The sequence below is a fragment of the Jaculus jaculus genome, chromosome 1 (assembly GCF_020740685.1).
Source record: "Jaculus jaculus isolate mJacJac1 chromosome 1, mJacJac1.mat.Y.cur, whole genome shotgun sequence".
Lineage (NCBI taxonomy): Eukaryota > Metazoa > Chordata > Mammalia > Rodentia > Dipodidae > Jaculus > Jaculus jaculus.
In genome coordinates this window covers 131,008,674-131,033,837 of record NC_059102.1, presented here as the reverse complement: position 1 = coordinate 131,033,837, position 25,164 = coordinate 131,008,674, and the positions used below count along the sequence as shown (strand labels likewise).

Below are 25,164 nucleotides of genomic sequence, written 5' to 3'. Positions count from 1 at the left end.
TGAAATTGAAGGGAAGCTGCATTATGGCAGGGGAAAGCATGGCATAAGCAGAGGCTGGTCATCACCTCTGCCACAGCAAGTAGAAAATAGCAGCAGGAGAAGTGAACTGAGGCCTGACAAGGAGGAGCTGGCAATAACACCCCTAAGTCTACCTCCAACCACAAACCTCCTCCAGCAAGACTTTCCACCCAAAATTGCTACTAACTGGGGACCAAGCATTCCAAGCACATTAGTTTACAGAGGACATATGATTCAAGCTACCACAATTACTTACACATTTGTATTTTGATTGTATTTTATTTATATTGTTGTATTTTAACTTGTATCTCACCTGAATAGACTTTTATGGCTGTCCTTTCTTTCTCTACACATACTGTACAATATTTTCTTTCCTATACTTATAATCCACATACTTTGCTTTAGATTCTTACTTTACTCCCTCTTCTCTCCATATTTTACTACTAAAATATTGACAGCCTTAGCTTTAAATCTACAGACTACATTTTCCCCAATGAGTACTCTAGTGCCACCAACTCTGAACTTCATCCATTATGCAAGTGAAGTACACAAATGTCTTCTACTGCAAGTCAAACCAGGACTGCGGGCACATCAACATGTTTGTCACTGCATTTGGATTCTCCCCTAAGCAGCAGTGGGGAACACTTGGATTCTCCCCTAAGCAGCAGTGGGGAACATTTGGATTCTCCCCTAAGTGACAATGGGGCACATTAATCCAAGTAAAGACAACTCACCAAGAAGGCATACATAAAATAAGACAAAAAAGAAGTTGAAGGAAAGGAAAAAAATTAAAAACCAGAAGAACCATTCACCCCAACATCAAATAAACACCCCCCAAAGTGATAATATGACATCTCAGTAGGCACATATCAGTAACAGAAACTGATGTTAATGAGATAGCTGAAATGCCAGAAAGAGATTTCAGGGTCCTACTTTTCAAAAGTATCAGTGACAACATGGAGAACTCAAATGAGGCAAAGAGCTAACACCAACACTCCTCAGACTACTCCCAAACACAAAGAGGGAAAGCACGCTACCAAATTCACTCCTTGAAACCAGTATTATCTTATATTATTAACCTAAGGACAAAAAACATACAATTATCTCAATAGATTAAAAAAAGAAATTTGACAAACTTAAACATGCTAGAGCCTTCATTTTTGGAGCAGGGAGTTATAATGGAATGAATGATGTGGCATTGCAATACTCCTGTCTAACATCACAATTTCAAAATATGACATTACAATACATCATTTTGACATCATAACCTCCTCATGTGATATCATACCCCACTGTAACATCACAATACCCTACTGTACAAGCTAGATGTGGTGGTGCATGCCTTTAATTCCAGCACTCAGGAGCCTATCAGATCTCTGAGGTCAGCCTGGGCTGCAGAGTGAGCTTCTGGTGAACCCGAGCTAGAGTGAGATTCTCCTTCAAAACAACTGAAAATAAAAATACCCTAGTGCGACATTATAATACCCCACTGTGACATCACAGTGTTTGACAGTATCATCATAAAACCCTGCTGTGACTTCATAATACCCCATGGTTTCAACACAATCTAGCACTGTGACATCACAATGCCCTGATGTGCAGTCACAATATCCTATTGTGACATCACATCATCCTACTGTGACAACACAATAGCCCATTGTTAATCATAATGCCTTACTGCAATGTCACAATGCCCCACTGTGCTATCCCAATATCACGTTGTGACATCATGGTGTACATTGTGACATCACAGTGTCTATTCTGACATCATAATACCCTATGACAACACAATGATTGACTGTGATTTCACAATACTTTGCAACATCCCAATGCCCAGTGTGACAACATAATCCTCCACAGTGATACCACAATGCTCCAATGTGACGATACCCATTGTGACATCAACATCACAATACTGTACTATGACCCATTAATACCTCACTGTGCCATGATAATGCCCTACTGTGATGCTAGAATGGCCTAAAAAATACCGCATTTTATCTCATATGTAGATCCTAACACTTAAAAAAATACTTTACTTATCCATTGGTTCTGCACCCCTTTTAATCCCAGCATTTTGGAGGCAGAGGTAGGAGGATCACTGACAGTTCGAGGCCACCCTGAGGCTACATAGTAAATTCCAGGTCAGCCTGAGCAAGTGTGAGACCAAAAACAAACAAACAAAAAAAAGAGGCAGGATCCAAGCATGGTGGTGCATGCCTTTAATCCTAGCACTCTGGAGGCAGAAGTAGGAAGATTGCCGTGAGTTTGAGGCCACCTAGAGACTACAAAGTGAATTGTAGGTCAGCCTGGGGTAGAGTGAAACCCTACCTCGAAACTGCCCCCTTCAAAAAAAGAAGAAACAGGGCTGGAGAGATGGCTTAGCAGTTAAGGCACTTGCCTATGAAGCCTAAGGACCCATGGTCCATATTTCTCCAGATCCACATAAGCCAGATGCACAAAGGTGAGGCAAGTGCAAAGTCACACATGCCCACTAGGTAGTGCAAGCATCTGGAGTTCAATTGCAGTGGTTGAGGCCCTGGAGCTCCAGTTCATTCTCTCTCTCTCACTCAAGTAAATAAAAATATTTTTAATGCTGGAGGAGGTGGTGCACCCTTTAATCCCAGCACTCGGGAAGCAGAGGTAGGAGGATCACCCTAGTTCGAGGCTACCTTGAGGCTAAATAGTAAATTCCAGGTCAGCCTGAGCTAGAGTGAGACCCTACCTCAAAAAAACCAAAAACTATGTATTTTTTAAAATAAAGATATTTTATTTATTTATTCATATATTTATTTTTATTTATTTATTTGTTTATATTTATATATTATAGAAATACATATTTATATGTAAATATATAATGTATAATATTATATATAATATATTTATATTTATTTTTATTTAGATATTTATTTATTTTAAATAAAGTAATAAAACTCATTACTCTGTTCTAATTTTAACAGGATACAAACAATAAATACAAAGCACAAAATGTTTTAAAATTATTAAAATTGTTGATTGATATTACAGAACAATACCACTAAGACATTAAAAAGCTCTGGGTGAGGTGGACCGGGCTCGCAGGGGACGGAAGTGGCGCGCGGAGGGTCTCTCGCGGGCGGTGACCTAGCGGCGTGGGGAGGAGCTGAGGCCAGCGGCTGTCCAGGTCCTGCGGGCGGCCATCGGGTCCGAGGCTCCGGTGTGGCAGAGGCGCCGCATCGCATGCCGCCAACCCAGCCAGCGGCAGAGACGAGGCGCGCAGGGCCCAGCAGAAGGAGCGGCCCCGGGGCCATGGAAGCGGAGGGCGCATGCAGCTATTCCCTTGAGCAAGCTCAGGGTTTGTATTCGTTTCCATTTCAACAATAATGATGGCTAAAACTCCTAACGTGGCCCTCACGATTGAACAGCAAGTGCCAGCAGAAGGTCCTACCCCAGCTCCCACCCAGGAACCAGTGCCAGCGGCTCCTAAACGAAGGAAAAGAAACGCCAGAACAACAGAATCCCAGGCCCCAGTGGAATCCAAAAATCCGGCTGCATCAAAAAACATCTGATTGGCGTTAACACAGGACTAATGGCTGCTTACAAAGGGCATCAGTATCCTGGACCTGGAAACCATTTTTGGAAGTGTCTGTTCATGTCTGGACTGAGTGAGGTGCAGCTGAATCATATGGATGACCACACCTTACCTGGAAAGTATGGTATTGGATTTACCAACATGGTGGAAAGGACGACACCAGGCAGCAAAGATCTTTCCAGTAAAGAATTTGGTCAAGGAGGGCGTATTCTAGTACAGAAATTACAGAAATATCAACCACGAATAGCAGTGTTTAGTGGAAAATGTATTTATGAAATTTTTAGTAAAGAAGTTTTTGGAGTAAAAGTTAAGAACTTGGAATTTGGGCTTTAACCCCATAAGATCCCAGACACAGAAACTCTCTGCTATGTCAGGCCATCGTCCAGTGCAAGATGTGCTCAGTTTTCCCGAGCCCAGGACAAAGTCCATTACTACATTAAGCTGAAGGACTTGAGGGACCAGTTGAAAGGCATTGAAGGGAACACAGACACTCAGGAAGTACAGTACACATTTGACCTGCAGCTTGCCCAAGAGGATGCCAAGAAGATGGCTGTCAAGGAAGAAAAGTACGATCCGGGCTACAAGGCAGCATACCGTGGTGCCTGCGGCCAGAAGTCATGCAACAGTGTGCCCCATGGCCTACCTTCAAACGGGCTGCCTGACAGGGCAGAGTGGAGAGGAGAATCAGCTTTGACTGACATTCCGGATGGGCAGTGGATGACCCAGTCATTTACAGACCAGATGCCTACCTTTAATAATGGTGTCGCTCCGGAGCAGGAAGAAGGCAGCCGTGCCTAAGGATGGCTTCTCGGCTCTGCCTCAGTGCTGCGGTTTAATGCAGGTACCAAGACATAGACCTCAGTTTACTAACTGAAGTATTATTAGTGCTTTACTCTAGCAGTGTAATACAGTACAGAACAGTTGTGTGGTAGAATCAACTGTATGAACCCAAGTAGTTTGGGATGAAAAAGTAGAGGTTTTATATGTGAGTTTTTGTATTTGAATAACCATCATTCCAGATTTTTATACACTATATTTTCAGTTATGAAGAAATCAGTTTTCTTTGGGGAGTTGCTTTGATCAGTAATTTTAAAATGTAACAGTCTGAATCTTTATAGTTGATTTTTCACTGTGCATAACAACCCTAGATATGCCATTTTCCCTTTCACTGCCTAAGATGGGCATGCTGTTCATAATTATCATTGGCAAAGAGGCACATGTGCTGTCGTCCTATATGAAGCCGGCCTGGCTAACCCTCATTGGAGTCTGACCAGTTTCTTTCAGTGGCTGAGGGTAAACTCACAACTCCAGGTCAGAGTCATTCAGACCTCTCTCCCAGTGGCGAGTGTGTGTGAGAATTGCTTAGTAGAAACATAAGAGTGTGGCCTTGTAGGGACACAGCTGATGGGGCCACAAGCCCTACCTTGGGCCTCACTCCTGTGTGTCAGTCCTCCTGGTGGCAGAAACTGTTCTGCTGAGCTGCTAGGTGCTAGAGAATACAGTATACTTTTCACAGTTTGTCACTCATCTGTGTCTTACTTAACAGAGAAGAAACTGAATTTCTGTCAGGATTCATCGCCTCTTTTTATCCTTCACTTGGAGGTTGGCATGGAAGGTGATAGGAAATGAACTTTCAGGGTGAGCAACAAGATGCTCCACGTGTTTGATAATCATATTTAACTGGTGCTTTGTGTACATGAGATGTACTAAAATAATTCAGAATTCCTCCTGGTAGTAAAATTAATAAGCCAATAATTTTAACAAAGTCTGTGCATCATTGCTGTTGGTTACTGTGGACAAGTGAGCCTCATGAACAAGTTGGCTGGAATCATGTACCTTTGTGGTTTTCTAATGCATTTCCCATGGTGCTATAAATAGTCCAGTCTATTAGGTCTGGTGGACATTAAAGCTGGGTATTCAGAAATGCCATTTGCTTTCACTCCTAATCACTCCTGAGCATTCTGGTTTGATGTGTTCCCCAAGGAGCATGCTGTTTCTACAATATGAATTATCAGTGAGGTTTTTGTGTTCCCCACAGGAGATTGTGTAGTCTGTCCTTCTATTTATAAGAGAAACATTCTTCTGAATCTTAATATGCTTTTTTAGCTGTGGCAACAATGGATATTATTTCCCCTTAAGTCTAGGTCAAGCTGTGTTCAAGTCATTCATGTTATGCACTGATGGTGCACTGTACTGCTGTTTACGTGGACGTTTTGTGTGGGTGCTTTGAAGTGCCTTGCAGCAGGGATTAGGAGCAACTGAGTTATTTTTTCTTGGGACTATGTAAAGCATGTAACTAGGTATTGCTTTGGCATATAACTATTGTACCTTTATCATAGATAACCTTATTTGAGTGGAGAAAATACCCTTTAAATTATGACAAGTATGCTAGAGAATGGGTGTGGAGATTTTCCAAGCATATAATCTTGGTGTTTTAGTTGTGTTGGTATATCCTGTACATGACAGGATGGGACTTTTCATTAAATAATATTGAGAAGACTTTTAAATCCATATGGAAGTCTGATGATTTTTACAATAAATGATATGAATGGCAAAAAAAAAAAAACCCTCTGGGTGAGGGCTGGAGAGGTGGCTTAGTGGTTAAGGCACTTGCCTGCAAAACATAAGGACCCATGTTCGACTCTCCAGATCCCACATAGGTCAGACACCCAAGGTGACACAAGCATATAAGGTTGCACATGCACACAAGATGGAACAAGTGTCTGGAGTTTGATTGCAGTGGCTGGAGGCCCTAGTGCACAAATTCTCCCCCACCAACCCCTAACATAAAAAGTGCTTTAAAAAACTCCTGGTGAAAAATGGAGTTTGAAGCCGGGCGTGGTGGCATACGCCTTTAATCCCAGGACTCGGGAGGCAAAGGTAGGAGGATTACTATGAGTTCGAGGCCACCCTGAGACTACATAGTGAATTCCAGGTCAGCCTGGGCTACAGTGAGACTCTACCTTGAAAAAAAAAATTGAGTTTGAACTATTTTTAATACATCTAGAAGCCTAACTTTCTGGTCTTACCTCCGGCCACACCAGCATATTCACTGTAAGCTTGAGTTACCTGTATCCATTCACAAATGTCCAGATAGAACAAGCGTGCCCACAAGATGGCCCTCTGACTTCCACAGCCTGTCTCCATAGTTCTTCCATGTTAAATGCTTTTGTCAACCCATCTCTAATCCATGGCTCCACCCAACATGAATGCAGAACTCATTTTTTTCTGTATGTCCCCAAATTCCTACATATTTTTATTTTATAAAACTGGTCATTCCACATTATAATTGCATATTGTATTGCTGTCTTCCAACTAAACTGTAAGAATAAAAGCTCAGTGTTATTGGTTAATTTCTAGCATCTAAAATAGTATTTATTTATTAAACCAGGCATTGTGGTGCATGCTTTTAATTGCAGCACTTGGGAGACAGAGGTAAGAGGATCACTATGAGTTCAAGGCCAACCTGGGACTACAAAGTGAGTTCTAGGTCAGCCTGGGTTAGAGTAGACCCTACCTTTAAAAAAAACCAAAAATTAAAAAATAAAATCAAAGCCAGGCATGTTGGTGCACAGCTTTAATCCCAGCACTTGCAAGGCAGAGATAGGAGGATCTTTGAGAGTTTGAGGCCACCCTGAGACTACATAGTGAATTCCAGGATAGCCTGAGATAGAGTGAAACCCTAACTCGAAAAATAAAATAAAATAAAATAGTATTTACTGAAAGTTTGATTGTATGTATGTATGCGCCTGTGTGCACAGTTGTGCATACCCTGTGCACAAACATGAGGAGGCCAGAGAAAAATATCAGATATCTTCCAGCACTCTTCCATTTTTTCTTCTTAGTTTCCTGAGATAGAGACTCTCACTGAACCTTGAGCTACTCATTTTTTTTTTCAGTTTGACTGGCTAATCAAAGAGCCCCAGCAATCCTCTTTTCTCTGACCCCATTGGTGCTAGGATTACAGACATGCACAGTCACAATAGGCTTTCCAAATGGTTGCTGGGGATCGAACTCGGGTCCTCAGTCTTGAAAATTTTAATCAAAGGAACAGCATAATCAAAGTCAAAAAGTTCTTTCAAAGTATGTAGATTCTTTTTCCTTTTGAAAATTTGACTGATACAATGTCTGCATTATATCAGATATGGTAGGAGTATCTATAGAGTTCTCTCATTTTGATATGTCAGAATATAATATTGTCCTTTATCTTAAAATATTAATAAATATAATTATTATTTTGGTAGTAATAGCATGAATTTCTTCCCATTGAGTATTCGTTTTTAATTTCTTTAAAGAGAAATTATGTGTCCAACTTAACTATTTAATAAATGGTTTTTAGACCCTATTTCAACGCTGAAGGATGCATCCATGAATGAAAAAGAAGACATGATGTCACCCCCCTGAAGCCATGAGACCAGTGCATAAACCTCATGGTCAGTCATCATCATCAGAATAGGGAATGGGAGTAGGCAACATCTCAGGATGAGCCAGTACTTTCAAGGAAAAAATGTCATGGAGTTATTAAAGACATTCCTGATATAGTCTGCCAAAAAAAAAAAAAGAAGAAGAAGAAGAAGAAGGAGAAGAAGAAAAAAGAATGTGTGTCGAGTTTAGGAGCAACATATCTCTCGATTTAGACATAGCTCCGTATTTTCCCAGCTATATGACTGTAATCAAGTTATTTATTTAATAAGAATGAGCCTCAATTCCTCCATCTATAATCATCAAAGATACTGCACTCCAGTAGTTGCATATAAAGTATCACTTGAGCACTCAGTTTACCATCATTCTTGTCCTTGAGTTTATTTAATTCTCCAGATTACTGGCATTACAAAACCAATGTTATGGACAAGGAACCTCAAATTGAGAGGGGTTATGCGCTTGACCCGAGTTACAGCTCCTCATTGGCTAACTAAAGACCATGGATCTTCATTCCCAGGATCCTTTCCATGACACCAAACATCTTCTACCAACAGCCCCAGGCCTAAGCCTTCACTACCTACCCCAATTTCTCAACATCACAATGACAACGAACCACTAATTATCTAAGACTGAAGAAGCATGTGAATCCTGAGGTTCCACCGTCTCTACTCTTCTCCCAAGTCTCCTTCTTAATGAGATCCCTGGGGCTTGTTGATGGAAAGACTGCCTGTCTCCTTGGAGTGAGGTCACGTGAAGGGCAATCATCTTCTTCCCAGTCCCCTTTCCTTTCTCACCATTGACGAAACCTGAAGAGGCCACTGGAGGTAACAGGTATGGGGGAAAGCCATGTGCTCCTCATATCTAGAGCCACAGCTGAAAGATTACTACCATAAGAAACAGAGGGAAATGGTGACATGAAAATCACACACTTGACTCTAAGGGTATACTGAATTCTGTAATCCCCAACACCAAGCTTGAGGAACCCTTTTCTTCCTAGCCTGATGAAAGTTCTGCCTTATCTCCATAACCCACCCCACTTCTTCTTCTAATCACCAGGGCCAATGGCACTGAGAGGAAAATGTCTGGACCTTCAAATGACTTCCCTGGAGGTCATCAGCACTTGTCTGAGTAAGTAGCTCTTACCTTTAATCCTACCATTGTCCTCAAGTCCTATTATAACAGAAATCATTTTGTATAATGCCTTCTTTTGACAAGTATGGAATCTGAGGCTCAGCATAGTTGGGACTTTAAGCCAGCTCCTTTGTCTACACTTCCTAAACTTTGGGCATGCTCCAGTGTCACAGGTTCAACATCCCATAGGAAGCATCTGCTTCTAGTGGGTATGACCTTTACCCAAGATGGGACAGTTGTAGCTACAGTGATGCTGATAGACAGAATCTAGTTTCTATGACCTTAGCCCTCCTCCTGGTTGTCCTCAAAATCAAGCCTGCTAAGGATAAATCCAGATTTTATGACCTCATTCCAACCTCATAGTAGGTCTGTTCTTTTTAGGTAAATTAATTCCTTAAGCTTTAAAGTTTCTACTCTAGGAGTAAATCACGTCTTATTTATTGGATGTCTATATAGATATATACAGATATGGATATATATGTGAATGAGTAACATTGAAAAAATGTGATTTTCCATATTAATTGTGAATTGCAACAAATAGTTTCTCTTTTCTTTATTTTCTCCTTTTTCCTAGTGGTTTGTTTCTTTGTACTTTTGAAAAGTTTTTTTTGTTTACTAAGGAATTGAACTCAAGGTCTCATGTATGATAGGCAAGTGCTATACCCCTGAATGACATTCCTGGCCCTTTAAAAAATTATTTTCATATAGTCTCACTAAGTTGCCTAAGTTGGCCTTGAACTTTTTTTCCTGCCTTTATTACCTGAGTTGTTGGATTACAGGCATATGCCATGACCACATTCACCCTTCACTTTTCTTTCTTTAAGGGGGCAGGTGGGTGCATATGTGCATGAGTACAGGAAGGTGCATGCCATGGCATGCGTGTGGTGGTCAGAGGACAACCTTGAATGTCTGTCCTCACCTTCTACCCTGTTGGAGGAAGGGTCTCTCATTCACCTCTCTATTCAGTAGGCTAGCTGGCCCATGGGCTTCCAGCAGATTCTCCAGTCTCTGTCTCCCATCTCTCCATAGACACAGGGTTTCAGACACTTGTACTTCAGCATCTTATTTTATGTGGATTCTGGGGACCCAAACTCAGGTTATCACCCTGGCACTTCATCCAGGAAGCTACCTCTCCAGTCTCACTTTTCTTTCTTGAGTGCATTTTTTTTTATTGCTTTTTTTAAGCAAAATAAATTTTATTAAGGTGTTTTCCCATGTTGACATTCTATACATATTTTATATCATTCCCTTACATGTTTTCTCAACCTTCCTCTAAAAATATTTCAACTTGTACCTTTGTGTAGGGAGTCTTCTCAGGTTTATATGCCTGATTCCTTCTGTATCAGGCTCAGATCTAAGTTATAAGCCTAGATATAAAAATTTTTTGTACATCCTTCTTTATTCATTAATTTGACTCAGTTCTTAAAGATACACCTCTGTTATCTTAGACCCTACCCTGGTTAACAGGGAAGTCTTCTGTTTTATACAGTCATACATCATTTTAGAATGACTTGTCTTCTTGTTCTTGGGATCTTATTCTTTCTGCCCTTATGCAGACTGTTGACTCAAACATACATATTTTTTTATTTTTTAATTAGTTTTGTACTCAGTGAATACAGTCCAGTTGTCACCATTGTTAACCTCCTCTCTGCCCTTCCCCTCCACATGGACCCTCCTTGTAGAATATGGGTCATGCATTGTGAGGTTAGCCATCAGTTATGGGTAGGAGGAAATGTCTCTGTGTATCATGACCCAACGTGTGGTTCTGACATTCTTTCCACCCCCTCTTCCACAAATTTCCCTGAGCCATGTTGGGTTCATTTTAGGTCTGTTTCAGTGAAGAGGTCTTGGGAGCCTCTGTGTCTCTGGATATCTTATTTGGTAGGAGTTGAGTGTTCTCTGTGTCTATCTCCTTTGCCCTTGTGCTGGTACCAGGTTCACCAAGAAAACAGCACTCTTGCTTGCTTCACCAATTATTCTTAGTTTCAACTGGGGTCCTTTTGAGGTATGATGGGGTGGTTCTCTCCTTAGCATCTGCATCTACCTGGAAAAGAGAAGCAGATTCTCAAGCAGAGAGTAAAGTTAGAACTATTATGTTTTTAGAGAGAATGTAATAGGTGTAGACGCTCTTGTAGCCCATGATTGGTGGGAGCTTGATAATGGAGAGCAGGCTCATTTTGGGGTATGATTCTGACTTGTTTCCCAGCTCCAGCTATGGGCTCCATTCCACTGAGCAGATCAGTTAGCCAAATCAAGAGCAGTTGGTTGCCCACAATGGCTGTGCACTAGTATTGCACTTGTCTAGATATAAAATTTTAGTCTTCAAGTCACTTTTATCCATCTTTGAATGCTACTGGCCCACCACCCTATCTCCTCATGCATACCCTTGCACAGAGACACAAATCTTCATTTGTGCCATATTCCTTGACCTAACTTTGTGTTTTCTTGCTTCTCTGTCTCATTTCTCACTGTCTTAGCTTGGCACAGTCTACTTTATAACCTAGAACATTTCACTGTACCTAGTAAACTGATGGCAAACCGGTCTCCACACCCTTGTAAACAAGGCAAAAATTATTAGAAGAAGTGATAACTGTAGTAAGACTGAAATGGTTCTGTTAAACTACATGAGAATGTCATCCATTGCCAGTTCATGGAAATGGCTGTCCAGAGTTCAAAATCCTGATTATTTTTATCATTCTATAGTAGCCACAACAATAGCCCCCCAAAGATGTTCAAATTCTAATTTTTCTGGGCCTAATGAATATGTTATGCTGCCTGCCAATGGGGAATTAAGGTTGTAGGGAAACTTAAGGGCACAATAAACTTTCCTTAAATGAGATAATCTGAATAATGCAGATGGACCTAGAGTAATCATAATGTCCTTAAGTGAAGAAGAGTGAGGTAAAAGAAAAGAAAAACACTGGTGGTAACATAAGAATTCCCCCAGTATTTTTGGCTTTAGCGATGAAGAATGAAGGTCACCAGCCAAGGAAAGTGGACAGTCTCTAGAAGCTAAAATAGACAAAGAACTGTATCCTTCCATAAAGCTTCAAGAAAGAAGCTAGGTCAGCACTGGATTTCTACTCCCATGAAACCTGTATCAGACTTCTGACCTGTACCATGCAAGATAGTGAATCTGCTGTTTTATGTCAGAAGCTTATGGCAATCAGTTGTAGCAGCCATGGAAAACTAATGCACATCCTGATAAGAACTGTTCTAAAGAGAAGAAAATGCTTAGGAATTTTTGTCTTTTTCCTTCTTTTCCCAAGAATGTCCAATATATTCTAGGTCTATGCCATGTTTCCCTTTTGACCCCTTTAGTTTGGCACCCAAGCTCTTCCCACTGACTATTTTAATCTCTTCCTTCCAAACACATATGTTCCATGCATCTCTGTCTCTCTTCCTTGAGATTTCATCTGCTATTTTATACCAACACACAAATAAGTTTGGGTAGCCAATATCTTTATTGTTTAAGTAACATTTGCATATATTTTTATTTATTTATTTATTTATTTGATAGAGAAAGAGGGAGGGAGAGAGAGAATGGGTGCGCCAGGGCCTCCAGCCACTGCAAATGGACTCCAGATGCATGAGCCCCCTTGTGTATCTGGCTAACATGGGTCCTGGGGAATCAAACCTGGGTGGTTTGGCTTTGCAGGCAAACACCTTAACTGCTAATCCATCCCTTCAGCCCAACTTTTGCATATAATAATAGATCTCATCATTTTCCAAAGGTCATCTCACTGAACTTCACAATAAGATTCTAAAGATAATACTTTCATACTTTCATTTCCCAGTTTTTAAGATTAAAAAGAGAGAAAGAGAGACATGGAGATGTCCTTCCAAGTGTCAATAACCATCTGGACCATAATGAGAAACCAGATCTTCTGATTGGAATCATGATGGCTTTCCTGATTCTAGGAGACTGGACTTCCAGTTACTTGTAAAAGACCCATAGTCTTTAAAGGTTTATTAAGGGTGATACATCTGCTCCAATCTGCTATTCAGCATTTATCATATGCAATTTCTATGTATCAGGTTATGCCAGAACCAGTGAGCAAAACAAACTTGGGCTCTGGATTTTCACAGCTTTCATCATGCCCTACCTCCAGATGTCCATATCTCAGAGATCCCTTTCCTAGGAAGGATCCATTTGAACCAACCACCAAGATCTCAGAAAGAAAGGAAATGCTTAAGAAAATGTTGCAATTCATATTCTCATTAAAGTTATAAAAGAGAAACAGGGGCTGGAGAGATGGCTTAGCGGTTAAGCGCTTGCCTGTGAAGCCTAAGGACCCCGGTTCGAGGCTCGGTTCCCCAGGTCCCACGTTAGCCAGATGCACAAGGGGGCGCATGCGTCTGGAGTTCATTTGCACAGGCTGGAAGCCCTGGCACGCCCATTCTCTCTCTCTCCCTCTATCTGTCTTTCTCTCTGTGTCTGTCACTCTCAAATAAATAAATAAAAATTTTTAAAAAAAAAAGAGAAACAGCTTGGCCTGTTTTAAATAGAGTGATGAGTTTAATTAAAGGGCAGTGAGGACCCAAAACACAGGAGTAGTACTGAGGTTTGCTTTTTTTATTAGTTATGTATATAGTGTGTATACAGCCATGATTGTACCATCGTTAGCCTTCTCCCTGTCATTCCCCCCCACCACCACCCTGTGGATTGTGGGCGTTGCATTGTGGGGGTGGCCATCAGTTATGGAGTAGAGGCAATGTCTCTATGCATAATGACCCAACTTTGGCTCCAACAATCTTTCTGCCCCCTCTTCCATGAATTTCCCTGAGCCATGTTGGGTTTTTCAGTGACAGGAGGTATTAGGAGTCTCTGTGTCTCCAGATATCAGATGTGGTAGGACTTGAGTGTTCTCTGTGTCTGTCTCCTTCACCCTTGTGCTGATACCAGGTTCACCAGGAAAGCATCTCTTGCTCATTACCCCACTAACTCTATGGCTTCAGCTGGTGCTCTGGTGGGGTGTGATGGGCTGATTCTCTCCTCAGGTTCTGCGTCTATCTTTTCTTCCCCGTGAGGTGAGGCAAGGTTAGGCTGGTGCCATCTTGACCAGAAGTCTTCAGGTTTGCTTTTGTCTCCTTGTCAAAACTTCCAAGAAGCTGGAGAGATGGAAAAGCAGTGAAGAGCACTTCCTGTGCATGCCAGGAGGGCCTGAGGAGAGCACATAGTATGATACCCAGGACCCACATAAACAGCTGGGTGTGGCCACACACATCTGTAACTCTAGTCCCATATGGAGAGACCTTGGAATAGCCAAGGCTTATTAAAACAACAACAACAAAAGGAAAAAAAAAAAAGCAGCAAGCACAGAGATAGTAAAATACAGGCTTGAACAAGAATGGGCAGAAGAGTAAGGAAGGTAACCCTATGCTCTGCTCTGGCCACCACAGGCAAGGGAATGGAACATCACATGGGCACATACCAATGCATGCACCACATCGCGCGCACACACACACACACACACACGCATGCACATAATGCATACATACATACAAAGAAGCAAAAATAACCACTTTAAAAAACTTTCAAGTGGACTGGAGAGATGATACTATCAATTTTTTTTTTAAAAAATCAGCAATTAAAGGTACTTGCTTGCAAAGTGTGACAGTCCAGGTTCAGTTCCCCAGGACCATGTAAAGCCAAATGCACAAAGTGGCACATACAGTTAGAGTTTGTAGTGACAGATGGCCTTGACACACCCATAATCTTTCTCTATTTCTCTCTCTCAAATAAATAATTAAAAATAAATTTTAAATCTTCCAAGAAAGGTGATGAAGGCACAGAGCACAGGACATGAACTTTCTCTGATTCAGAATCTGCGTCCTTAATTCTGCCCTTTTATCTGGGATTACCTGACCACACTTGTAGGAACTCTTTTCTGCCTTATTTTTTTTTAAAGCAAATCCTGCCCTTAGACAATAAACTAACAAGCAACCCAGTGCATTGCTGGCTTGTTTTAACATGAGGCCCTGACAGCTTTCATCTTATTCCTTTTCTCCTGAGTCTCTACCTTGCCAAACAAATGACTGTCTCCTCATTCTCTGCCTGCCTGGAGGCTTGACCTGTTTCCCCTTGCTTTTGTCATTTGAAGATATGAATCAGCTCCTGAATCTCAAATTTCCTGTGCAAACCTCTCAGAGTATATCATTATAAAATGCAATATCTTTTCACATTTCCACTTCCCATTCTGCCACCTCTTGTACTGTGCTTGCTCATAAAGACATTCACTCAGTCTTTGTTTCTCTGTATTCCTTAATACCAACTACCTGGGTGAGACACAAAGTCCAATGTTAAGAAGGTGGACTCGTGTGAGGAGCAGTTCTTCACCTTCCCATCTACTCTGGCTAGTTATACATCTGGATTGCATGTCAGATTTCCAAGTCACTCCTAGTCTGACCTTGCTGCCCACATGTGAACCTCCAAATAAATTGCAAGGCATATTTTGAAAGGGGTTTTATTGAGGAACACAGTCCCTGCAATGTTTATTTGATTTCTTTAGGGAGAACTTAAAGCACCCCATTTTTCCCTACAGAGGAAGAGAGAAATCTTTGCCTGAAGCACTAGATAGAGACTGATGCTACGCAGAGAAGGAATACCAGAGACCAAGCAGAGAAGAAAGATGCATCATAGCCACACATTTGGAAATTGAAAAAAAAAATGACTATTTTCTGCACACCTTTCCCATTTATCTTCAAAATAATCTAAAAATGTAGCCATTGTAAGTTTTTTATTTAAGACAAGAAGCAAAAGGTGAAGGGCTTCTTCAAGTTCACAAAATTATATGCAAAACTGGAGATGAGGCAAAGCACACAAATGCCAGTGAAGTCATATCGTAAACAACATAGCAACCAACATGTATGTCCCTCCCCCTACCAACACAGCGTATCCCTCCTGCATCAAAGACCCCAAGCCAAGACACACACCTAACGATCTTTTTATTATTTTTTTGTTTGTTTGTAGGATGCCCATGCTGAGGGGAAACCAAAGCCATATGACTGAATTCCTCCTTCTGGGATTGACCAATGACCCCAAACAACAGGCATGGCTTTTTGCCAGCTTCCTTGTCATGTACCTGGTCAATGTGATTGGCAACTTGGTCATCATTGCAGCCATCTGGGGAGATGCCCACCTCCATACCCCCATGTACTTCTTCCTCTCCAACCTGTCCTTGGTGGATATCTGCTTTACCACAGTCATTGTGCCACAAATGTTAGTAAACTTGTTGGCTCAAAGAAAGACTATCCTGTTTGCCCAGTGCCTTGCCCAAATGTATTTCTTTGTGGCCTTTGGAATCACAGACAGTTTCCTCCTGGCAGCTATGGCCATTGACCGATATGTGGCCATCTGCAACCCACTGCGTTATACCACAACCATGAGCCCCAGGCGCTGTCACCTGATGGTGACGGCATCCTGGGTGGTGTCCCACCTCCACTCACTAGCCCACACAGTTCTCATGGGCCGCCTCTCCTTCTGTGGACCCAATGTTATCCACCACTTCTTTTGTGATGTCCAGCCACTGTTGACACTCTCCTGTTCTGACACCTCTGTCAATGAGCTTTTGGCCTTCACAGAAGGCTCCTTTGTGATCATGAGCCCCTTTATCTTTATTGTTGTCTCTTATGTCTACATCACCCGTGCTGTTCTGAGGGCTCCTTCAGGGGGAGGCAGGTACAAGGTCTTCTCCACCTGTGGATCCCACCTCACGGTTGTGGCACTATTCTACGGGACCATAATATCTGTGTATATTCGCCCCTCATCCACCTACTCAGTGACAAAGGATCGTGTGGTCACCGTCATCTATACGGTAGTTACCCCCATGCTGAACCCTTTCATCTACAGCCTCAGGAACAAGGACATGAAGTGGGCCTTGAGGAAGCTAATTAGAAAAACAGAGTAGGATATGCATATTGGACTACTCTAGGAGCTCACTTGCCATTCAACCATGAACCTCCATGTTTGTGCCACGGCCACACTTACACAGCCTAGCCCAAGCCATGATGGAGTCCTGCAGGGGTAGCAGGACAGCCTTGTTCCAGAAACACATAGGAATTTTATGAAAGACTACAAAGTCTGGGGTCCTTCATTTTCCAAACATTTCTCAGCACTTTGTCACCCTCCAAGATGCTCTTCTTATCCAAATCTTCCTTCCCTCCCTATTTTCTTCAGCAGATCTCAAAATGAATCTGAAATCAATAAATCTTTTTCACGTGGTGGTGATTTGTTTTTAATGTGTCAATTGGGTTATGCTAAGGGATGTTCACATAAACCTTGAAAACAGGTGTTTCTAAGAGTATTTGTAGAAAAGATTTTCATTGAATCTGTAAAGAAAATCACACCCATCCATGTGAGTGAGTATCAGCTAATCGATTCAAGGCCCACAGCACAAAAAGTCAAAGAAAGGTTACATCGTTCTCTTTGCTTTTTTGTGTGTACGGGTATGTATGTATGTATGTATGGTATGTGCATATGTATGTGGGCCTGCATAACAGTGCATGTGTGTGAAGGTCAGAGGACAACTTTGGGGGATGATCCTTGCTGCCCACCTTGTCTGAGGAGGGGTCTGTCATTGTTCACCACTCCATTCACAAAGCTAGCTGGACTGCAGGCTTTTGGCAGATTCTCCTGTCTCCACCTCCCTTCTTGCCATAAGTGTTCTGGGAATATGCACACCCACTACAGTATTCAGCTTGTACATGGATTCGGGGAACCTGAACTCAGGTATTTGCAATTGCACGCAGCAAGTGCTTTATACACTGACACTCCTCCACAGCCCTTCACTCTGTTCTTCACTAATACCTCTCTCTAGAGCAGGCTGACCTACAAATCACTGTGTAGCCCTGACTGCCCTTAAACTCACAAGGATCCTTTTATTTTAGCCTCCCAAGTACTGGGATTAAAGGTTTGAGCCCCCACACCCGGCTTCCTTCACTTTCCTTGAGCTGAGGCATCTATCCTCTTCTACCCTTCGTCATTGGCGTTCTTTGTTCTGAAATCCTTTCGGACTCAGGCTGGGTCTTAGAGTGCTGGCTCTCTTAGTTCATAGGGCAGTACGCTACTGGCTTATCTGGGTTTCCAACTTGCAGACAACAGGTTATGAGAAGTCTCAGCCTCCATGGTCTCTCTCTCTCTCTCTCTCTCTTTTATTTTTCCCTTCTAGAGAACACTGTCCAGTGCATACTCTAATCACATTTTGACATCTACTTCTCAGAAGACCTGAAGTAATGCAACCAATGACCAATGACCCAGTGAACAGTTCCACTCCTTAATAGATACTACAGAAAACAACTTTAACAAGAGACTGTGCTATATATTCATGGTGTAAGTTAAAAGGAGAAAGAAAAACTATGTTCTGGCTTCATTTAGTGTGATTTTATTCTGTCACCTACAGAAATAATCTAACTTGACATAATAAAAGAATAACAGTGAACATAATACCTGTTTCCTGGGCATTTATACTAAAAATAATAAATCTCAGGCTATCACTGGAATGGCAGTAGTACAGCAAAAGAATAATACAATTATTATTATTATTATTATTATTATTATCATCATCATCATCATCATCATCATCATCATCATCATAGATATGTTCTTGTTAGAAGATGGTGCTCTCAAAATGTTTCGCTAAGTCATATACAAGTTTTTTAAAGAAATACACAAGGGGAGAGGCCAGGACATATTCATTCAACTGACATTTGGGTATTTTCATGAGATTAGGAGGAACTTTCCACTTGAGGCAATATTATTTTAGAAATGGAAAACATATGGCAATAAACACAAGTGTTCATCAATAGAATGGACAAATTATGATACAATCTTTAAGAAATTGTGGAATAGGGGCTGGAGGAATGACTTAGTGATTAAGGCATTTGCCTACAAAGCCAAAGGACCCAGGTTCAATTCCCCAGGACCCACGTAAGCCAGATGCACAAGTCTGGAGTTCATTTGCAGTAGCTGGAGGCCCTGGTGTACCCATTTTCTCACTCTCCCTCCCTTTTTCTCTGCCAAATAAATGAATACATAAAGATAAGTGTTAAAAATATATACTTAAAAAATAAATTGTGGAATATAAATCCACAATCCCTTAGTTGCGATATTGAAATCCAAAACTCACTGAAAATTTCGTACAGCAAACTTATTTTAGGGGCAAATCTGACAGATTTATATGTAATTATTTATTCCATTTGGCATGAACATTTATTTGCCATTAACTATTAATATGTTTTTATTACATTGCGCCACCCCAGAAACTATAAATTGTACCACATAATAGATGATATATGCAATGTACTCTTTCCTAAATTAGAAACATGAATAAATGTCCTATTAATGGTAGTGGAAAGGATCGTGTGAACCTTTACTTTAAAGTTATGAAAAAAATGACCTATAGCTACAAGAATCAACATGAGTATCAAAAACAGCATGTTGACTGAAGAAAGATGAATGATTCCATTCATTAAAAAAAAAAAAAGAGCAGGACTGGGTAGATTGCTCAGTGCATAAAGCTCTTGCCATGCAAGCATGAGTATGTGAGTTCGGATCCCCAGAACCCACATTACAGAGCATCTGTAATCCAAGGCACCTCAGGGAGGGAATTACCATGGGATATTTTTTTATAATCATGGAAAATGCTAATAAAATTTTTTTTAAATGAGGTAGAACCATGGTATATTGTTTACAATTATGGAAGTTATCAATAAAAAAATAAAAATTTTTAAAAAGTGAGGTGGAGACAGGAAATCCCATGGAAGCCTACAGACCAGTTATCTTGGTAAACACAAGGTGAACAAGAAACTCTGTTTCAAGCAAGATGGAAGGTAAGGACTGACACCCAAAGTTGTCCTCGCATGTCCACACATGGAAATGTAAATCATGGAGAAGCACCTATTGCCTCTGCAGATTGTCTTACTTGTGCACATGTGTGCATGCATGAATGGATGTGTTTTTTATGTGTGTGGGTGCACTTGAGTGGGCAAGTGTATATGCATGTATGTGAACATGCATGTGGAGACCAAATCCTCACTCACTCATTCTCTGCCTTATTTTTAGAGACATGGTTTTTCTATGAGCCCAGCTGGACTAGCTAGCTAGTGAGGAAGCTCTAGGAAGCCTCCTTTCTGTGTCTTCCGAGTGCTGGGATAATAGGCATGGTCTTCCCCACCCAGATTTTCCATGGCTGCTAGAAATCTGAACTCAAGGTCTCATACGTGCACAGCAAGCTCTTTACTCACTAAGCCATTTCTCTGGCCCAGTTCTACAGATTACAAAAAGAATTTCAGGCTGGAGAGATTGCTTAGTGGTTAAGGAACCTGCATGTGAACCCCAAGAACCCAGGTTCAATTCTTCAGTACCCATGTAAGCCAGATGTGCATGGTGGCACATGCATCTAAAGTTTGTTTGCAGTGGCTAGAGGCTCTGTCATGCCCATTCTCACTTTCTCTCTCTCTTTCTCTTTCCCCATATCTGCCTGTTTCTCTCTCTCTCAAATAAATAAATAAAACTTTAAAAATAAATTTTTCATGTAACTTATCCATGCATGTATAAAATATGTTTTGATCCCACTCCTCCACCCCCCATTACCCTTTCTTTTCTCCCTTCCCACCACACTAGAACCCTTCTTTTTCCCACTAGACTCCCTGCAGATTTTATATGGATCATATTGTTGCAGTCAGGTTCACATTGCTGGCAGAAATCACCCAACCAAGAACAGCTTTTGGGAGAAAAGGGTTTATTTTGGCTTACAGGTGCAAGGGGATGCCCCACGATGTCAGGGAAAACTATAACATGAGTAGAGGGTGGACATTACCCTCTGGCCAACATAAGGTAGACAATAGCAACAGGAAAGTGTGCCAGACACTGGCAAGGGGACACAGGCTATAATAACTGTAGGCCTACCCCAAAAAATACACTGCCTCCACTAATTCACAAATTCACTAATTCACAAATCTCCATTATCTGGGAACCTAGCATTCAGAACACCTAAGTTTATGGGGGACACCTGAATCAAACCACCACACATATCTACTTTTGGAGTCACAAAGTACAAAACTTTACTTTTCCTATGTGACAGAGATATAGGCATTTGAAGATAATCACTGTGGTACTGCTTACTTCATGCCAAATATGTTCTATTTACAATTATTCATTTTCTGGTAGTTGATAGATTTCCTTCATGAATGGCAGGTTAAGGTGGGGAAAGGTATACTTGGAACGGGTAGCAAGAGAAGTATTCTCCAACTTCCCAGACTTGGTTACTCTGAAATAAACATGATCTTGACACTGCTGAGTCTCAGGGCTCCACAGCCCGGAGGGACACCTAGGAAGTTGGACATCTGCCCCATCTTGCCTCTAGCTACCAGGTTTTGGAGGTACCCCAGGAGACACAGCATGTGCAAAGGCCACAGCTCTTCCTGGCTTCTGTTTCTAAAGACAGGTTGCTCCAGACTTGAGTTAAGAAAGGAACACCTAGCTGGGCATGATGGTGCACGCCTTTAATCCCAGTACTCGGGAGGCAGAGGTAGGAGGATTATCATGAGTCCAAGGCCACCCTGAGACTACATAGTGAATTCTAGGTCAGCCTGGGCTAGAGTGAAACCTTACTTTAAAAAACCAAAAAAAAAAAAAGAAAGAAACAAAGGAAGAAAGAAAGGAAGGAAGAAAAGAAAGAAGGAAGAAAGAAAAGAAAGAAGAAGGAAGGAAGGAAGACCTAGGATCCAGTCTGTCCTTCTGAGGAGAAGTAGGGAAAGCAGATCAAAGAAAGGCAGATTCTGAGGATGGTCAAGATTTCCAGGTAAGAAGGGATAAATATCTCTGTGTGTCTCTCTCTGTCTGTCTGTCTGTCTGTCTGTCTCTCTGCTCCTCTCTCTCTCTCTCTCTCTCTCTCTCTCTCTCTCTCTCTCTCTCTCTCTCACACACACACACACACACACACACACACACACACACCTCACTCCTCCCCTATTCCTTCCTCATTTTCTGTCCTTTCCTCACTTCAGCCAAGTACAACCTGCCTTTCCTGATCATCGTGAGAAAGGTCTTGACTTAACATTCACAGTATTCACTTAAGAGTCCAGCCTGAAGTTGACATAGATCAGCTGTATCCACGTTCCTGGCAAAGCCAAGACATTAAAACTGTGTACTGATGGTTCTCACCCCTGTATTGTGCAAACACTTCACTCTCAGCCCGCTTGATCATGCGTAGTCCTCACAATCATTCTGTGCCAATACCTAAGGACCTTAACAACCTCAACAACTGATCCCCTCTCTCCATACAACCACTCATCCCTCTATCCTTCCCTTTCTCCTGCCTCAGAGTCATTTGAGGTATATGAATTTAGGTTTGTTCTATAGCTGGGATCAAGGAAACATATCCAAAACTCGTTCTGGGGTCTGTACCCTCACAAGTGGATGCTCTGTCATCGCCACTCAAAGGTCATGATAATGGTATTGATGATCATGACAGCTACAATGTCATATATTTTAGATATTCAAAATCCAACTTCACACAGATGCTAACCATGAAAATGACAGGATTAACAGTCATTCCAATTTACCTGAGGATGAACGTATTCCCCCAGGAGTGTGACTTTTCCTCTTAAAAGCAAGAAAGCCCTGGGTAAAACATAGAGGTCATTCTAGAAAGCATTCCCATTTTGTTAATTCAATTAAGAGAAATTTAGGATAAGATAATGTTTCATGAGCCAGCCATTGTTCCTAGTTCTGACAACCCTTATCTAGTTGAATATTCACAACAGCTTCAAGAGCTAGGAATTGTTCTGCTCTAAACAGATGCAGAAAGCAAGCCCATCAAGCCTGAGTAACATGTTCAATGTCACGACCCATAGGCTGGTGGCCACATAAGGTGTGTCAGACCCAGGCAGAATGTGTATATAACTACATCCAAGAATATAACATTATCCCAGACAGGCAATGTTTGCTCATCACCCAACTGAGTGAAAGCATTTCATTTTGAGTTTTAAATCATAGGTCCTGAAAAAAAAAACAAAAAACCTTCAGTGGATTCTGACATTTGGATTCTCTCAATAGTACATAGTAGGTTTATGAACACATCTTAGAGATGAATATAACGAGGCTCACATGAAGTAATTTACCCAAAATATGAAAGGTAACTGAGATTTAGAGGGAGGCAAGTCATCTAGCAGGCTTCAGTTTATCAGGAACCCCGGCTCCACTTTAGCTATGACTACTAACAATATGTAGTAACTCTTACCATAGTTTATCAAAAGCCTACTCTATACTAGAAATGTGGATATGTGATTTCACTGCTTATCTATAACAACATAACTATACATGCCATTTACGGGTTGTGGAAGTGGAGTTCAGAGAGGATAAGAGCATGTTTACACTGCAGAGCAGATGACACACTTAGAAAGGACATATAATGGAAGATACCAGCCCCACCCTCCTGCTCATGGAGGCTACCAGGAACACTGTTGGCAGTGACTGATGGTGGGAACTTTTACATGTTAAGTGAGTTTAAGTTTATAAAGCTATTTTATCCATATTAGCTCACTTGATGGAGCTTCAGAAGAAAAAAGGTCAGATGCCCCCATATACCAATCATATCTGAGTCCTATGACCTACTTATGTAAATTGGAACCTTGTCTCTGCACACATACACACACACACACACACACACACACACACACACATCTCCAAAATAATTTTCTAGTAAATGAATATCTTCAAGACATCTCATTCAAATCTCACAAGCCTATGAACTTAATAGCTTTCCTATTTAAAAAAGAGAGGAGGCTCAAGGACCAAGGCAAGTTCTTCCTAGCTGAACTCCATGTCAAGCTCATCTAGGAGGACAACAGAACAACTGGCTAGAGAGCTAACGTGCAAAAGTCACTCCCAAAGTCATCTTCCATTATCACTGTCCAGAGTTCTCACCACTACCCATGTTTATGTGCACCACAGAGCACCAGTGCATCTTTGTGACCTTTGAGGAAATCACAGAAAACAGATGAGAACCTTGGGATGATATAATTTTGGAATATATGTATTTTAATCAATATTTACCACATATTATTTCCACTTTAAATGGAAATGAGAAACCAAAGCACTCTCACTGACTTTTTGCTCCTGGGCTTCTCTGGATACCCAGTGCTACAGCTTTTTGTATTCTGGATCTTCCTGGGCATGTACCTGGTCACTCTATTTGGGAACCTGCTCATCATCCTAGCTATTGTTGCTGACCAGCACCTCCACACACCCATGTACTTCTTCCTGGCTAACCTGTCCTTCACTGAGATCTGCTTCATCTGCACCATTGTCCCCAAAGTACTAGTAAACATCTGGACCCAACATCATACCATCTCCCATACTGGGTGCCTCATGCAGATGTATTTCTTCATGACATTGACCCTGCAGGATGATTTCCTACTTGGCGTGATGGCGTATGATCGCTATGTAGCCATCTGCCTTCCTCTACACTACAGTATGAGCATGGGTCCCCAGTGCTGCCTGCTGCTGGTGGCCACATCCTGGCTCTGCTCCACCCTCTTGGCCTTTTCACTCATTCTCCCAATAGCTCAGTTTTCCTTCTGTGCCTCCCATTCCATCCCACATTTTTTCTGCGATGTACCCCCACTCCTTAAGCTTGCTTGTTCAGACACTCATACCTTTCAAGTCACAATGTTAACTGAAGCAGTTCTCTCAGGCATGATTCCTCTCATCTGTGTCTTAGTTTCTTATGCCCACATCATGCATACCATCCTCCGGATTAACTCTGCCGGAGGGAAGCACAAAGTCTTTTCTACCTGTGGCTCTCACCTAACAGTGGTCGCTCTTTTCTATGGGACACTCTTTCTGGTTTATTTCCAACCATCATCTTCCTACTCTGCAGACACTGGAATGGTTGTGTCTGTGATATATACAATCATCACCCCCATGTTAAATCCTTTTATCTACAGCTTGAGGAATAAGGACATGAAGGGAGCTTTGTGGAGACTCTTTGGCTTGGGAAAATACTGTAATTACTAGA

The 25,164-nt window shown here is 41.6% G+C and overlaps 2 protein-coding genes and 1 pseudogene across 2 annotated transcripts; all 3 read left to right on the top strand.

Moving 5' to 3' along the window:
- The first annotated feature begins 3,306 nt into the window (after positions 1–3,306).
- LOC123457710 lies at positions 3,307–4,387 on the top strand (annotated as a pseudogene).
- Positions 4,388–16,122: 11,735 nt separating this feature from the next.
- On the top strand, positions 16,123–17,052 carry LOC123455613 (olfactory receptor 1L6-like). The gene has a single exon (XM_045137033.1). The coding sequence runs from the start codon at positions 16,123–16,125 to the stop codon at positions 17,050–17,052; it is 930 nt and encodes a 309-aa protein (XP_044992968.1).
- A 7,169-nt stretch (positions 17,053–24,221) lies between these two features.
- LOC123453641 (olfactory receptor-like protein OLF4) lies at positions 24,222–25,163 on the top strand. Its single transcript, XM_045130844.1, has one exon. It carries the CDS (start codon positions 24,222–24,224, stop codon positions 25,161–25,163), a length of 942 nt encoding a protein of 313 aa, XP_044986779.1.
- The last annotated feature ends 1 nt before the right edge of the window (position 25,164 follows it).